Source organism: Saccopteryx bilineata, chromosome 11 (assembly GCF_036850765.1).
Source record: "Saccopteryx bilineata isolate mSacBil1 chromosome 11, mSacBil1_pri_phased_curated, whole genome shotgun sequence".
NCBI lineage: Eukaryota > Metazoa > Chordata > Mammalia > Chiroptera > Emballonuridae > Saccopteryx > Saccopteryx bilineata.
Genome location: NC_089500.1, coordinates 60,660,181 through 60,675,718, shown reverse-complemented (window position 1 = coordinate 60,675,718; position 15,538 = coordinate 60,660,181). Strand labels below are relative to the sequence as shown.

General features: G+C 47.2%; 1 protein-coding gene across 1 annotated transcript; it reads right to left on the bottom strand.

The window, feature by feature from the left end:
• Positions 1-1,805: 1,805 nt before the first annotated feature.
• TUBB6 (tubulin beta 6 class V) lies at positions 1,806-14,710 on the bottom strand. The gene is made up of 4 exons (XM_066247590.1): positions 14,569-14,710; positions 14,127-14,235; positions 12,076-12,186; positions 1,806-3,289 (listed from the first exon to the last, which is right to left on the bottom strand). Exons 1-4 carry the CDS (start codon positions 14,623-14,625, stop codon positions 2,289-2,291), a joined length of 1,278 nt encoding a protein of 425 aa, XP_066103687.1. The 5' UTR covers positions 14,626-14,710; the 3' UTR covers positions 1,806-2,288.
• Between the last annotated feature and the right edge of the window lie 828 nt (positions 14,711-15,538).

Below are 15,538 nucleotides of genomic sequence, written 5' to 3'. Positions count from 1 at the left end.
GTGTGGTTCCAGAAAAGCGGAGGTCTGTGTAAAGAAGGTACACTCAGTCTTCAAATGCCACTATTGGGATTGGAAGGTACCATACATTTTTGCATTGTTTATATTTAGCAGCCTCCTTTAATGTTATTCCAACTTGTTTTGTGTGTTCTAGACACCGGTGGAGTGTACTGTTATGGCTGGCCTCAGCTGGGAGGCCTCCTGGTTTAATACAGTGGGTCGTGCCAAACGGGAGTAATGTTTGACTCAGAAAACTGACAAAGCTTGGGTGTGACTCGATCAGATGGTAACCCACACCTGCAGCCCTCGGCAGCTCCGTATCTGTGCAGTGGTCACTCCTGCACTCTAGAAGTGTAGCAAGCGTTTACCTGTATTGGGGCGTAAGTAGAGCCTGGCCCACAGCAGGTGCTCACGGCATGTCTTTTCTCTTTCAACGTCAATCAAACCTAGCATATTTCCAGGTTAGATGGGGATGGTATATTTTTTTACTGTATTCTACAGAACAGTTCAGATTTCTGCAAAAAATAAGATCTGTTCTCACCTCAGGTCATGCTGTCTGCCCAAGGCCAGGGCTTAGCACAGTCAATGCAATTACTTCATGTGAGACATGTCATCACAGAGCACCAGCCAGGGCTAGGTCATGCTGTGAGGTGGCCCTAGGTCTCCAAATGGCAGTCATTTCTCGTTTTTGTCCAACAAAAATCAGGGCTTTGCTCAGGAGTTATTGGTGGGAATGCTGGGTCCCTTTTATAGGAGGAAAACTCCCCACTTGGGAGGCAGACAGAGGGCCAAGCACTTCTGCCTGGAAGTGACACGATACATTCTTATGGCTAAAGCAGTCACAGGTTCACAGCTAACTTTGGCAATGTCTGCCACTTACTAATAAAACTAGCCTGGTCCTGTCCTGTGGAATTTGACTTTACAAAACTCCTTACAGAACTTGTGGCTAGTTTACAGGAACCTTAAAGTGATTTATTATATAGAAAACAGCCTTCGCCCACCCCCTACCCCCACCCCATGCTGGGCCAGCCACTGGCCTGGGTTCCTGGTCTGAGTACTCATGGAAGGAAACTCAGCAGCTCTCAAAGCCCACCTACCTGATACCCCTCACCCACTGGGAGCCTGATGGAAACCTGCAGGTAATTTCCTGTGGCTCCTCTGGCCAATGTCAGCTGTTGTTTAGGGAAGGCTAGGAACCACTTGCCCAGGCCATGTAGGAGGATAAAAGATTCTGTGGGAGGTTTAAATACTGTCGCAAATGAGGATGACAGGCTTTTCTTTATGCGTGCACTACCTTTAGGCTCAGGACTTTAAGCCTGCTATTCAAGAAAAGCCTCTTTCCTCTAGTTCAGGGGTCCCCAAACTGCAGCCCCCTGAGGCCATTTTTTGGCCCCTGCCGCACTTCCAGAAGGGGCACCTCTTTCATTGGTGGTCATTAAGAGAAGCACATTGACCATCTCAGCCAAAAGCAGGCCCATAGTTTCCTTTGAAATACTGGTCAGTTTGTTGATTTAAATTTACTTGTTCTTTATTTTAAATATTGTATTTGTTCCCATTTTATTTTTTTACTTTAAAATAAGATATGTGCAATGTGCATAGGGATTTGTTCAGTTTTTTTTATAGTCCGGCCCTCTAACCGTCTGAGGGACAGTGAACTGGTCCCCTGTGTAAAAAGTTTGGGGACCCCTGCTCTAGTTCTTTGAACTGCAGGGCAGTTCACCCAGCAAGGACAGGGGAGCTAAGCAACCACTGTGACAGTGCAGGGGGACACATCTATCACATAAGCACAGGCTGGGGGACACAAAAGAATAGTTTTAGTGTTTTATTATGAATAAATTGTTTCAAAGGTCATTCTTGCATATTCAGTATAAGGCAACACTACACAGCTTTTCACAAAGGATGAAAACACTTCTAACTTCCCTGCTACTTCTCAGACACGACTGAACCACTTAATAGAAGGTGGGTTTTATTTATCTAGCCCTTTACTGATGCCCTGATGTTCATTAAAATCCTCTAGAAAATGCCCCTGGCCTGATCTGATTGGATAGGACTACCAATTATCTATTTTAATGTGCTTTCTTTATTCTGAGTACAATTCTATTGCATTTGGGAGGGGCCTGCACCCATATATTCAGACCAGTGCATCATTTGATGGCCGTTACAGTTAAAACACATTGGAGTTAAAGAAAATCTGAATTGTATCTGAGACAGGGATGCTCCTTGCTTCTCTATTCATTGATCTCCTCTTCATCATCTTCAAAAGCTTCCTCCCCGTCATTGGCTGTGGCCTCTTAATATTGCTGGTACTCAGACACCAAGTCATTCATGTTGCTCTCAGCCTCGGTGAACTCCATCTCGTCCATGCCTTCTCCTGTAAACCAGTGCAGGAAGGCCTTTCGGCGGAACATGGCAGAAAACTGTTCCGAGATGCGCTTGAACAGCTCCTGGATGGCTGTGCTGTTGCCAATGAAGGTGGATGCCATCTTGAGGCCCCGGGGAGGGATGTCGCACACAGCTACCTTGACGTTGTTGGGGATCCACTCCACGAAGTAGCTGCTGTTCTTATTCTGGATGGCCAGCATCTGCTCGTCCACCTCCTTCATGGACATGGGGCCCCGGAAGACAGTGGCCACGGTCAGGTATCGCCCATGTCTTGGGTCACAGGCCGCCATCATATTCTTAGCATCAAACATTTGCTGAGTCAGTTCAGGCACTGTCAGCGCCCGGTACTGCTGACTGCCTCTGGCTGTCAGGGGGGCAAAGCCGGGCATGAAGAAGTGGAGGCGGGGGAAAGGGACCATGTTCACTGCAAGCTTCCGGAGGTCAGCATTGAGCTGGCCTGGGAAGCGTAGGGAAGTGGTGACCCCACTCATGGTGGCTGATACCAGGTGGTTGAGGTCACCGTAGGTGGGCGTGGTCAGCTTCAGGGTGCGGAAGCAGATGTCGTAAAGGGCCTCGTTGTCGATACAATACGTCTCATCCGTGTTCTCCACCAGCTGGTGGACTGACAAGGTGGCATTATAGGGCTCCACCACTGTGTCAGAGACCTTGGGGGAGGGCATGACGCTGAAGGTGTTCATGATCCTGTCCGGGTACTCCTCTCTGATTTTGCTGATGAGCAGCGTGCCCATGCCCGACCCCGTGCCTCCTCCAAGGGAGTGGGTCAGCTGGAAGCCCTGCAGGCAGTCACAGTGCTCGCACTCTTTCCTCACCACGTCGAGCACCGAGTCCACCAGCTCCGCTCCTTCTGTGTAGTGCCCCTTGGCCCAGTTGTTCCCTGCGCCAGTTTGTCCTGGAATGAGCAAAAGAGTGTAGCGTGCAGTTTAAATAGGGCAAAGCCGGAGAGAAGCGTTCATTGATATTAATACTTTTTAAAAGGAATAGGAAAGAGGTGTTATGAAACAATTAGATATTACGGTGTTGGCCAAAGTGAGTGGGCAGGGAAACAGGCACCCACCAATACCGCTGCTGAGCCTATATAATTAGTACTGCGTTAGACAAATACGTATCAGTTTTTAAGACAGACACGTTTTGACTAGGTAATTCCACTCTTATTTTAAACAGGTAACTGTCACACATGGTAAAATTCAAGGGGAACAAAATGTACACATTAAAAAACAAGTTACTGGCCCTGGCCGGTTGGCTCAGTGGTAAAGCGTCGGCCTGGCGTGCAGAGGTCCCGGGTTCAATTCCCGGCCAGGGCACACAGGAGAAGCATCCATCTGCTTCTCCACCCCTCCCCCTCTCCTTCCTATCTGTCTCTCTTCCCCTCCCGCAGCCGAGGCTCCATTGGAACAAAGATGGCCCGGGCGCTGGGGATGGCTCCTCGGCCTCTGCCCCAGGCACTGGAGTGGCACTGGTCGCAATAGAGCAACGCCCCAAAGGGGCAGAGCATTGCCCCCTGGCGGGCAGAGCCTCGCCCCCTGGTGGGCGTGCCAGGTGGATCCCTGTCAGGCGCATGCGGGAGTCTGTCTGTCTCTCCCCGTTTCTAGCTTCAGAAAAATACAAAACAAAAAACAACCAAGAACAAGTTACTAAAAAACAACAACAGAAAAAAACAAGTTACTTTCCCTCTCCTCTGAACTTTTTGAATTTTGTACTGTGTATATTTTCTTTTAAAAACACTTGTGTTTTTCACATTCATGGAGCCCCTCACTTATCATCTAGAGTTACTGTTGTAAAAACTTCTGAGCACCAGTTATTTACTTTGCACCCACAGTTAAATTCTCAGCAGAGGAAGTGGTTCCTGCCCGCACACTGCTTCCAGCCCGTGGTAGTGGAGTTGAGCATACCTGAAGGATTTTTATGTTTTTATCCAAGTGACTAAAAACAGACCTTCTAATTAGTATGTTTTCTGCACAATGGTGCATTTTCCCCACTTGCTTATTTATATCTTACTTACAGAAGACATTTTGCATCTGGAAGGTTAGCTCTTAAATTTAAAATCCTATCTTTCAAGCTCATTTCATTATAAAAGTGGAATTCTATTAGTGGAAGAGGTATCTCTCACACTGTATAAATAAAACAGGCTGGTGTGTGTATGAAACGGTGCACTCAAAAAGAAGTGATAAAGAGGACTAACAGGGACTTAGCACGGCACGCTTCCCACAGTGCACTGCTCTTCAAAACGCTCTGCAGCACTGCAAATACTATGAGACTACCTGCTCCTCAGACATTTTTAAGCTGACATCTAATTTATCTTCATAAATGCAAATAGTTGTAAATGACACAATTTTAATTTCTAGGGTACTATAACTTATTCCCCTTTAAAAACTTATGTTATTCTGTTAACATGTATCCAACAGTTTACAGAAAAATCAGAAATCCCAGCTTGAAACTGATTGTTGTTAAATTCCTATAATCAAAAGATGTTAATAATACGTCATTAACTCTTTTTCAATTAGTTCATTTATCTAAAAATGAGTATTAAATATTGTCAGAATGAGACATGGTTTGGCATAAATTTTATTCTTCATTTTTTTAATGTATATTCATATTGAAAAAATGATAAAGAGTTGTGTTCAAATAATGTCATTCAATTATTTGATTTTTATATGCCAAACATCAAATAGTTGATCTATCATCAAAAAGTATTTTTAGCCTGACCAGGCGGTGGCGCAATGGATAGAGCGTCGGACTGGGATGCAGAGGACCTAGGTTCGAGACCCCAAGGTCGCCAGCTTGAGCGCTGGCTCATCTGGTTTGAGCAAAAAGCCCACCAGCTTGAACCCAAGGTCGCTGGCTCCAGCAAAGGGTTACTCGGTCTGCTGAAGGCCCGCAGACAAGGCACATATCAGAAAACAATCAATGAACAACTAAGGTGTTGCAATGCGCAATGAAAAACTAATGATTGATGCTTCTCATCTCTCTGCGTTCCTGTCTGTCCCTGTCTATCCCTCTCTCTGACTCTCTGTCTCTGTAAAAAAAAATAAATAAATAAGTATTTTTAATCATATTTCAGCCAAAATCTCAATTTTGGTGAAAGCAGAATTGGAAACCTAATTTGCATCAGTCATTCTTTGTTTCTGGAAGACTGATCCAATGCTAGCTCTTCGCCTTAAAGGCATTTTGTTTACTCCAATGTACTTAGAGTTGGGAAAATGGGAATATTTATACCAGTACAACTTCATCAATATGATTTTTTTAATGAAAAGTTTAAAACTTTTAAGAAATGTTAGGTTGCAGTTTTAGCTATAAAACTACAGCCCATATAATCTAATTAGCAAAGGCAGCCCTCATTATTAGAGCAAGCCTGAAAATCAGTCATATTGTCAGAAATTAATGACTTCAAATAGATAGGTTAATATGCATTTCAAGGGCCTGACCAGGCAGTGGCGCAGTGGATAGAGCGTCAGACTCAGACACAGAGGACCCAGGTTCAAAACCCCGAGGTCGCCAGATTGAGCACAGGCTCATCTGGTTTGAGCAAGGCTCACCAGCTTGAGCCCAAGATTGCTGGCTTGAGCAAGGGGTTACTTGGTCTGCTGGCCCCCCGGTCAAGACACATATGAGAAAGCAATCAATGAGAAACTAAGGTGCCACAATGAAGAATTGATGCTTCTCATTTTCCGGTCTATCCCTCTCTCTGTCACAAAAAATATATATATGCATTCCAAGGAATATTAGGAAAACCACTGAGAACCAAATTTTAGAGCATACTATAAGGTGAATTACGAAAAGCAGTTAAATCAAAGTAAGGAATGCAGACTTAATATATCTAAAAATAAACTGAAAACAAGGCACCTACTTGCCATTTCTCATTCCTTGAACTGAGAATGATAAGAAAATGTAAGAGCCTGACCAGGTGGTGGCACAGTGGATAGAGCATCGGACTGGGATGCGGAAGACCCAGGTTCGAGACCCCAAGGTCACCAGCTTGAGTGCAGGCTCATCTGGTTTGAGCAAAGCTCACCAGCTTGGACCCAAGGTCGCTGGCTCGAGCAAGGGGTTATTCAGTCTGCTGAAGGCCTGTGGTCAAGGCACGTGAGAAAGTAATCAGTGAATAACTAAGGTGTCGCAAGGAAAAACTAATTATTGATGCTTCTCATCTCTCTCCGTTCCTGTCTGTCCCTATCTATCCCTCTCTCTGACTCTCTCTCTGTCTCTGTGAAAGGAAAAAAAAAAGAGTAAGGAAAGAAAATGTAAGAGCTAAAATTTTAAGTTATTTAAGAAGCATGGGAGAGTATTAAAAAGCATTGTCTCTCTTTTGTTGAATAGGCACAGCAAACTCTTGCTTGAAAGGAAGAACCACAAATAAAAAATCCATCAGCACCTGGTCAGACTTTGCCTCCACACTAAGTGAGAGACCAGGCTACATACAGTGTTGAGAGCCGTGGGAAGGGGGTTCGATTGTTTCAAGTGGACAGAAGTGAGAGGCAGAAACACCAAGCCATCTGTTCTGCCCACCTTTAGGGAAAATTTTAAAGTGTCACCAATAAGTGGAGAATTACTGAAGGAAGACATACACAATGGAAGGCACTGTGACTGTCATGGGGGATGTCTGAGATGTGGCAATGACCATTTCAAAAAGCTGCAAAATGATATGTGTAGCCTTATACTCAATGGTAGCCCTGCACCTGGGGCTCACGGCTGAACTATCAGGAAGATTGCGTGTCATTGTTACAGAGAGACTATGAATTATTTCATTAAAAGAGGGTAGAGCCTGACCAGGCAGTGGTGCAGTGGATAGAGTGTCGGACTGGGATGTGGAAGGACCACGTTGGATACCTCGAGGTCGCCAGCTTGAGGGCGGGCTCATCTGGCTTGAGCAAAAAAATGCTCACTAGCTTGGACCCAAGGTCACTGGCTCGAGCAAGGGGTTACTCGGTCTGCTGAAGGCCCGCGGTCAAGGCACATGTGAGAAAGCAATCAATGAACAACTAAGGCACCGCAATGAAAAACTGATGATGGGTGCTTCTCATCTCTCTCCGTTCCTGTCTGTCTGTCCCTATCTATCACTCTTTCTGACTCTCTCTCTCTGTTCCTGTAAAAAAAAAAAAAAAAGAAGGTAGAAACTACAAACTGAAAATAAGCAGGAGGCTTTACGCAGACATACAGCCACTGGAAATCAAGCTTGCTGTAGCTGTTCAGTGTACAGAGATTCTGAACTTGACCCTTTCTCCTCCTTCAGTTCCCACCATTCACTTGGCTTCCTCAGTATTTACAGCATGATTAGCCATGCAGTTTTCTCTGTTCTTGATAAAAGGAGGAAGCTGGTGACTTCTGAAATATTTTTCCACTGTCTCATAGCAACAGACGTTCCCAGTTAAATATTTGGGGGTCATGAGTTGAACATCTTCTGTAATACAGTGTTGTGATATAAATCAATGGCTCCAGATTGTAGAACACAGGTTGTAATCTCTAAACTTTGGCAGTCCGGTTGCAGCAGATCCCCAGGGCTTTCTCAGAGCCTACCCCCCCCCCTTACCTCCAGCTCACCCTGCTGGTGGATGGAGCCCTGCAGCTGTGTGTGCTCTGACCCCTCCCCTTGCACTACATTTTCAAGAAAAGGGTACAAGTGTAAGAGGCTTAAAGGAAAGTGTATCTGGGCGTTTCATTTTCTCCCACTAATAGGCATGACTGCTACGCAGTCAGCAATTCAGTAAGAAAAAGTTTTTAGCCTGACCAGGCGGTGGCGCAGTAAATAAAGCATCAGACTAGGAGGCGGAGGACCCAGGTTCGAAACCCCGAGGTCACAGGTTTGAGTGCTAGCTTGAGCGAGGGGTTGCTGGCTTGAGCAAGGGGTCACTTGCTCTGCTGTAGCCCCCTGGTCAAGGCTTATATGAGAAAGCAATCAATTAACAAGTAAGGTGCCGCAACGAAGAACTGATGCTTCTCATCTCACTCCCTTCCTGTCCTAATCTGTCCCTCTCTCTGACTCTCTCTCTGTCGCTGTCAAAAGCAAAAACATTTCAAACTATAACTGTAAATAGACTGACTCTGGTTTATTTTAATTTACCAATTCTGAAACAATGAGCTAGAAAGCCATCTCCCATTCTTAGACAATTTTGCCTCTTTTATTAACTGGAGAATGCTGAAACAGCTGTTTCGCTAAACAACATAGTATGTTCACTCATTCTGTACATATATCCCTCCGTTCCACAAAGGATGCTATTTTAACAAAATAAGCAAGCATATCACTTAAACAATCCACCATCCTTAATAAAAAGAGCAGCAACAGTGTCGGCAGTGTGCTACGAGGGGCAAGGTTTTCCTAACACTACAAGGGTCTCTGGCCCAGTGAGTGGAATGTAATAGTAATTCTTGCTACTAGTGAAGAAGAAAAGAACAAAGTTTAAAAATTACTATTGAATAAAGCAATTTCATGTCAGTATAGTGTGTTAAAATTTTTAAATATTCTGAATCTAAAATAGAGTGTGTGTTCTGGCAAGACGCAGGGATACAAATAATCCTAGACACGCCAGAGTGCCAAATGCCACTTCTCACACTTTCAAGGTTTAAAAGGACAGTAAATTAGATAATTAAATGGTTACTATAGGTCTACTTTATTTTTTTATTATTTTTTTTATTTTTTATTTTTTTGTATTTTTCTGAAGTTGGAAATGGGGAGGCAGTCAGACAGACTCCCGCATGCGCCCAACCGGGATCCACCCAGCACGCCCACCAGGGGGTGATGCTCTGCCCATCTGGGCCATTGCTCTATTGCAACCAGAGCCACTCTAGCACCTGAGGCAGAGGCCATGAAGCCATCCTCAGCGCCCGGGGCCAACTTTGCTCCAATGGAGCCTTGGCTGCGGGAGGGGAAGAGAGAGACAGAGAGGAAGGAGAGGGGGAAGGGTGGAGAAGCAGATGGGCGCTTCTCCTGTGTGCCCTGGCCGGGAATTGAACCCGGGACTCCTGCACGCCAGGCCGACGCTCTACCACTGAGCCAACTGGGCAGGGCACTATAGGTCTATTTTAATGTGTTCTTAAATTTTTTGATCCCCTTTATTGAGACCTAGAAAGAAAACCTTTCTTACATTCTCAATATTCACTTCAAATAAATGAAACCGAAGAAAACCTCCACAATTGCTGAAGCTGCTGCTCTGAGAAACTGGCTTATCATGACTTCACTAGCTTGTCATAACCCAACTATGTGAAAATCAGCTCACAGTTTCGACTCTAAAACACCAGCAGGTCCTGGCTGTGTTGGAGGGGGTGGCCGAGGGGGAGGCCCAGCTGCTGAGCAGATGTCTGCACCAGGAGAGAGGAAGTGAGGCAAAGAAGGTACATGGCCTCTGGTGTCCAAGTAGAGACCTCCCCCAGAAAGTGCATTAGCAAGTGCCATGGCCTCATCCGTGGCTTTTCTTATGACAGATTTAAGGCATGGAAAAGGGTATAAAGAGTGATGTCCTATCTACTTACCTCCACCCATCTTAAGAAATAAAACATAACAATGTTACACGGAGCCCAATATAACATATATAATTTTGAACATCTCAAATTTAAACAATGTAGAGTTAGAGAATTTTTTTTCTATTTTTCTCTCAAAAAGCAGTTGGTGAATGTGTGTTTTGGCTGACCTCTATGGGAACAGGATTCACTGAGTTGGATTTTAATATTGTGTCTTCAGCTTTCTTCATGTGTGAGTCCTGTTTATGTGCACTTGGAGCCCAGTATGGTCTCTAATTCAGTAAAAGGTAAGGAATATAATTGTCCCCACTTGTGACTATAATAGGGCACCTCGCCATGGGAAAAGACACCTGATACCTGTGTGAGCCTATGGACCAATGTCACCGCATTAAATTTAATTTCTAAATAAAGTTCTTAAAAATTACAAAAATAAAAAGTGAAACGTTAAAAAAGAAAAAGTAAAAAGAAAAGGGAACCAGAGCCCTGATGTATTTGAAATATAAAGGTGAAAAAACCCTTGAACAAGTTATTATCAGAAGCTTCACCTGTCCTGTTGGCTGTAGGTTTGTCACGGTGACGGGGAGTGGGTGATACCCAGAGGTCACATAAACTCTGAGAAGGTTCATCATCCCGAGTCACCTTTCTACAAGTCACTGCCTGATTCTGCTACAAGCTAGTCAATTCATCTACAAATCAAAGCTCCCAAAATTCTGTATCCTCTTGTATACTTTAAAGCAGGGGTCCGCAAACTTTTTACACAGGGGGCCAGTTCACTGTCCCTCAGACCGTTGGAGGGCCGGACTATAAAAAAAACTACAAACAAATCCCTATGCACACTGCACATATCTTATTTTAAAGTAAAAAAACAAAACGGGAACAAATACAATATTTAAAATAAAGAACAAGTAAATTTAAATCAACAAACATCAATATTTCAGCAGGAACTATGGGCCTGCTTTTGGCTATTGAGATGGTCAATGTGCTCCTCTCACTGACCACCAATGAAAGAGGTGCCCCTTCCAGAAGTGCAGCAAGGGCCAGATAAATGGCCTCAGGGGGTCACATGCGGCCCACGGGCCGTAGTTTGGGGACCCCTGCTTTAAAGTAACCTTGACTCTAAAAACCATGGCTACAGGGTGATGAAGGCTGGTAACACTAAAATGCCCCTTTAATTTTATACATTTTCTTTAAGAGTTTACAGAAGCGTAGATGCTATTATCACTTTTTCTTTTTTTTTTAAGTAGAAGAGAGGGAGGATTTCCCAATTTTGATAAAACAACTCAGATGGCACCAGTGTTTAGAAAGAGAGAAGAACTAACAATAGTGGAAAAGAAATAAAAGGTATAAACGTATTGAGGTTAAAAGATGAGCAACACGCCTGTCCATTGGTGGCGCAGTGGATAAAGCATAGACCTGGAATGCTGAGATTTCATGTTCAAAACCCTGGGCTTGCCCGGTCAAGGCACATCCAATAAGCAATCAATGAACAACTAAAGTGAAGTAACTATGAGTTGATACTTCTTGCCCCACACACCCCCTCCTTTCTCTTTAAAATCAATAAGTAAAGTCTAAAAAAAATGAGCATATAGCAATAAAAAACAAATTATTATCATATAGCCTGACCAGGTGGTGGCACAGTGGATAAAGCATCGGACTGGGATGCAGAGGACCCAGGTTCAAGACCCCGAGAGGTCGCCAGCTTGAGCGCGGGTTCATCTAGTTTGAGCAAAATCCCACCAGCTTGAACCCAAGGTCGCTGGCTCTAGCAAGGGGTTACTCGGTCTGCTGAAGGCCCAAGGTCAAGGCACATATGAGAAAGCAATCAATGAACAGCTAAGGTGTTGCAACACGCAATGAAAAACGAATGATTGATGCTTCTCATCTCTCTCCATTCTTGTCTGTCTATCCCTGTCTATCTCTCTCTCTGACTCTCTGTCTCTGTAAAAAAATAAAAAATAAAATAAAACATTAAAAAAATTATTATCATATAATAATTTATGAAGGGGAAAGAAGCTAATGGCTAAAAATGTTTTAAATAATGACCTACCAGTATAAGTATTTCATTTAGAGATGCTGAGGTTATTTTCTTAAAAAAAAAAAATCAAGAATTAAAAGAGGTGCCTATGATGGGGCTGGGGCTGTGATTTTCATGCTGTGTGATGTTTTTAATTTTGTACATAAATTAGCTTTGATCTTTAAAGAAAAAAATGGAGAGATGGAACCTACCAAAGATGAAGTTGTCAGGCCGGAAGAGCTGCCCAAAAGGCCCGGACCGCACACTGTCCATGGTGCCAGGTTCCAAGTCCACGAGGGCAGCCCTGGGCACGTATTTCTGAGCTGGAAGAGGACAAAGCCCACCCACAAAAAGGTCATTTTCTGGTTTCTAAAGTAATGGACTTCCCCACAGCAAGTCCCACCAGCTCAGACGCCTGGAATGGATGAATCAGGGTTTCAGACAGGGTGCCTGGCTTTCTTAGACTCACATCATCTTAGTTAGCACTGGGAGAACACGATCCCACCTTTGACCTGATCTGATGAGGGAGCCAGCTCAGGCCTGAATGGGCAGAGGAAGTTCCAGGAACAAGCAGGGTGAGAAATCAGGTCTTCTGACTTTCTGCTTCCCATACTTCCCAGTTCACCCTAACACCTCTTTCCCATTGGGCAGTTTTACTCTTTTAGCTCCACGGAAATAAACTGTGTCTGTTACAGCAAATTGCTGTGCTGCCGTGACGTTCTTTCTGCTTTTCGGCACCTCCCTCATTCACACACGTATGACCAAGCTACAGTCTGAGCACCTCAACACCTGTACTATTCCATGGGCCATTTTCCAAGAAGCCCTTTTATTTATAAATGAGTTTAGCATTTTCATTGGTAAGTACTCTTTTGTGCCAGCTGGGTAAGAAACTGTTCCCAGTGAGGATGGGGTCGATATAACTGCAGATAGGAACAACATGTTCTTCAACACACTGAAGGCTTTAACTGGGCTGGACTGGGAGTTAACATGAAGCGCACTGTATACTGGAGTTTTCCTTAGTGCTATCTAGTAATTTCATCTTCTAGGCCCTACTGTCCCAGATCTTGTGTGAGAGCTGCTCAATGAGTAAAACCCAGTGATTTATGTGTCCTGCTCTTCACAGCTCTTATGACAACAAGCAAAACAAGACTCCCCAAAGCTGAAAGCCATCATCCCTGGGAACACACGTCCTGTGTGAAACCCTGGTAGCACCTGTCACTTTCTGGGCACTACTTCAGTCTTAGTTTCTTGTTGTTTTGAATGGTATGCATCACTTCTATTCACTTTTATAATAAATGTTTTTTTTACAGAAACAATGTATGCATGTAGATATAATACATACATAGATATCCAGGGTAGGGGTGATATTATTCCTAAACCGAGATAAATCACAGCCCGGATTTTAACTAAAGTCCGCCAGACAATTACCAATAATTTTAAAGTTTCAGGTTCCAAGGAGTGTAAAGTCTTTTTGGAGGTGTGCAAAAGGCCACAAAAAATCATTTCAAGAAGTACTTTTCAAATTTTTAACCAAGAACCTCCATTAAGAGAGACATCTTAAACTAGAAAGAAAAAAGCTGGGTATTACCCACTAAGTTGATTTCACAACACTAACGAATAGTCTGGTTCAAAAGCTCAGACCCGCGCGGAATTGGGCTGTTTGAAATAAACTATCCGCGCATTTCCCGCCCTGCGGGAACGAGGGAAGCGCCGAGCACCCTGCCATACAGCCCAGGTGAACTTTCCCCAGAGCGGACCGCCTCCCCAGACGGAGCACCCTGAGCACCGGCGGCGGCCCGGGCGGAGGAGGCCCGGGCGGAGGAGGCCCGGGCGGAGGAGGCCCGGGCGGAGGAGGCCCGGGCGGAGGAGGCCCGGGCGGAGGAGGCCCGGGCGGAGGAGGCCCGGCCAGGCTGGGTGGGGTCTGAAAGGGCTGTGCCGGTGGTCTGGCGGGGAAGGGCACGGTCCGGGAGTGGGGTGTCCGCGGCCCCAGACACAGGATGGCCGAGGTCCAAAGAAGGCTGTGGCCGGAGTCCCAAAAGAGGATGACCACTGTCCCGTCGGGGGATGGCCGGGACTCGGGAGAAGGATGGCTGAAGTCCCAGAGCCGGGTGGCCGGTTCCGGCGGCGAAGGGAGTCGATGCGGGGAGAAAGGGGTGGGGGTTGGGGGGGACGGGACGGGTTGGTCGCGGCCATCGGTGGGGATGGCCGGGGCCCGGCGGGGAAGGGCGGGCCCCCGAGGTGGCGAGTCGGGGCCGCTACTCACACGATGACTCATTGTAGTAGACGTTGATTCTCTCCAGCTGCAAGGCCGAGTCACCCACGTAGCCTCCCGCCGGGTCGATACCGTGTTCATCGCTGATCACTTCCCAAAACTTTATGCGGGACGAAGTGGGGAGGACACACTGTCAGAACCCGGAGCCCAGGGCGTCCCGACCCCCCGCGGCTAACCCCAGGGTTGGGCGGGGGCGCGGCCGCCGAATTCCAGGCGCGCCCGAGCCCGCGGCGGCCGCGCCCAGACGCACCGGGGACGAGCGCACGGGGTCCCGGTTGTGCGACAGGGCTGGGCTCCAGGGCCGAGGGGCACAGAGCTGGTGCTCAGGCGTGTGGGCCGCGCGACCCACACCGACGGTCCAGCCTGGACACCCAGGCCTGCCAGTTGCCACCCGCGGGAAGCCCAGTGCCCGCGCGCCCCGCGCCGGACCCACCTTGGTGCCTATCTGGTTCCCGCACTGGCCCGCCTGGATGTGCACGATCTCCCTCATGGCGGGCGCCGGCTCTGTGATTGCGGAGCTTGCTCTTCTGACCGTGGGGGCAACTGTGGGCCAGCCACACACTCCAGGGACTCGACCCTCCTCCCGCCCTCCACCCCTCTCCCCCACCCCGCCGCCGGGACCAATGGCTGTGGGCCGCGCCCTCCCGGGCCGGGTCTCCTCGGTCTCCGCGGTCCCGCGCCTCCCTCGGCTCGTCCCCGCCCCGCCCGTCATCCCGCCCCCCCAGCCCCAGGCCTCCCCGCCCCCGCGCCAGCGTCCGCCTTGGACTCGCTGACCCCAGGGCCCACTCCGCGGCCGCCTCGACGCTGCGCTGTCCCAGGAGGAAGAACTGACAGGGGACAGCTGAGGGACCCCTGACGGGGGGAGCCGGGACGGGAAATGAACGGGTCCTTCGAGCGCCCCCCACCCCCAGTGGGTCCTTAGTGGGCAGGCAGACGGAAAAGACAAATGGCGCCGGCCCCTCCTCCACCCCATTTTGCTGCCTCAGTTGCTGACCCGCCCGGGAGGGATGGAGACCCCTCGGGCTCGGAAATCGAGAGACCGCGGTGTTAGAGAGTTCCGGCTGAGCTGACGGGGGCGGCGGGGTCCCTCTTTGAGCCACCCTGGATGGATTCGGACCCCTGGCCCGGGAGGGTGCGCGCGGTCTCCAGCGGGTAGAAGGGCTTTGGGCACGAAAGAGGAAGGTTAATTAATTAATTAATTTACTTATTATTTTAGAGATAAACATCAGTTTGTTGTTCCACTTATGCGTTTGTTAGTTGATTCCTGTAAGTGCCCTCACCGAGGATCCAACCCCCAACCTTGGTGGCAACGTTGGCATATCGGGATGACGCTCTAATCGTCTGAGCTTCCCAGCCATACCAATCTTATGATCTTGCCCTTGCCCTCCTGGAGCGTTTCCATC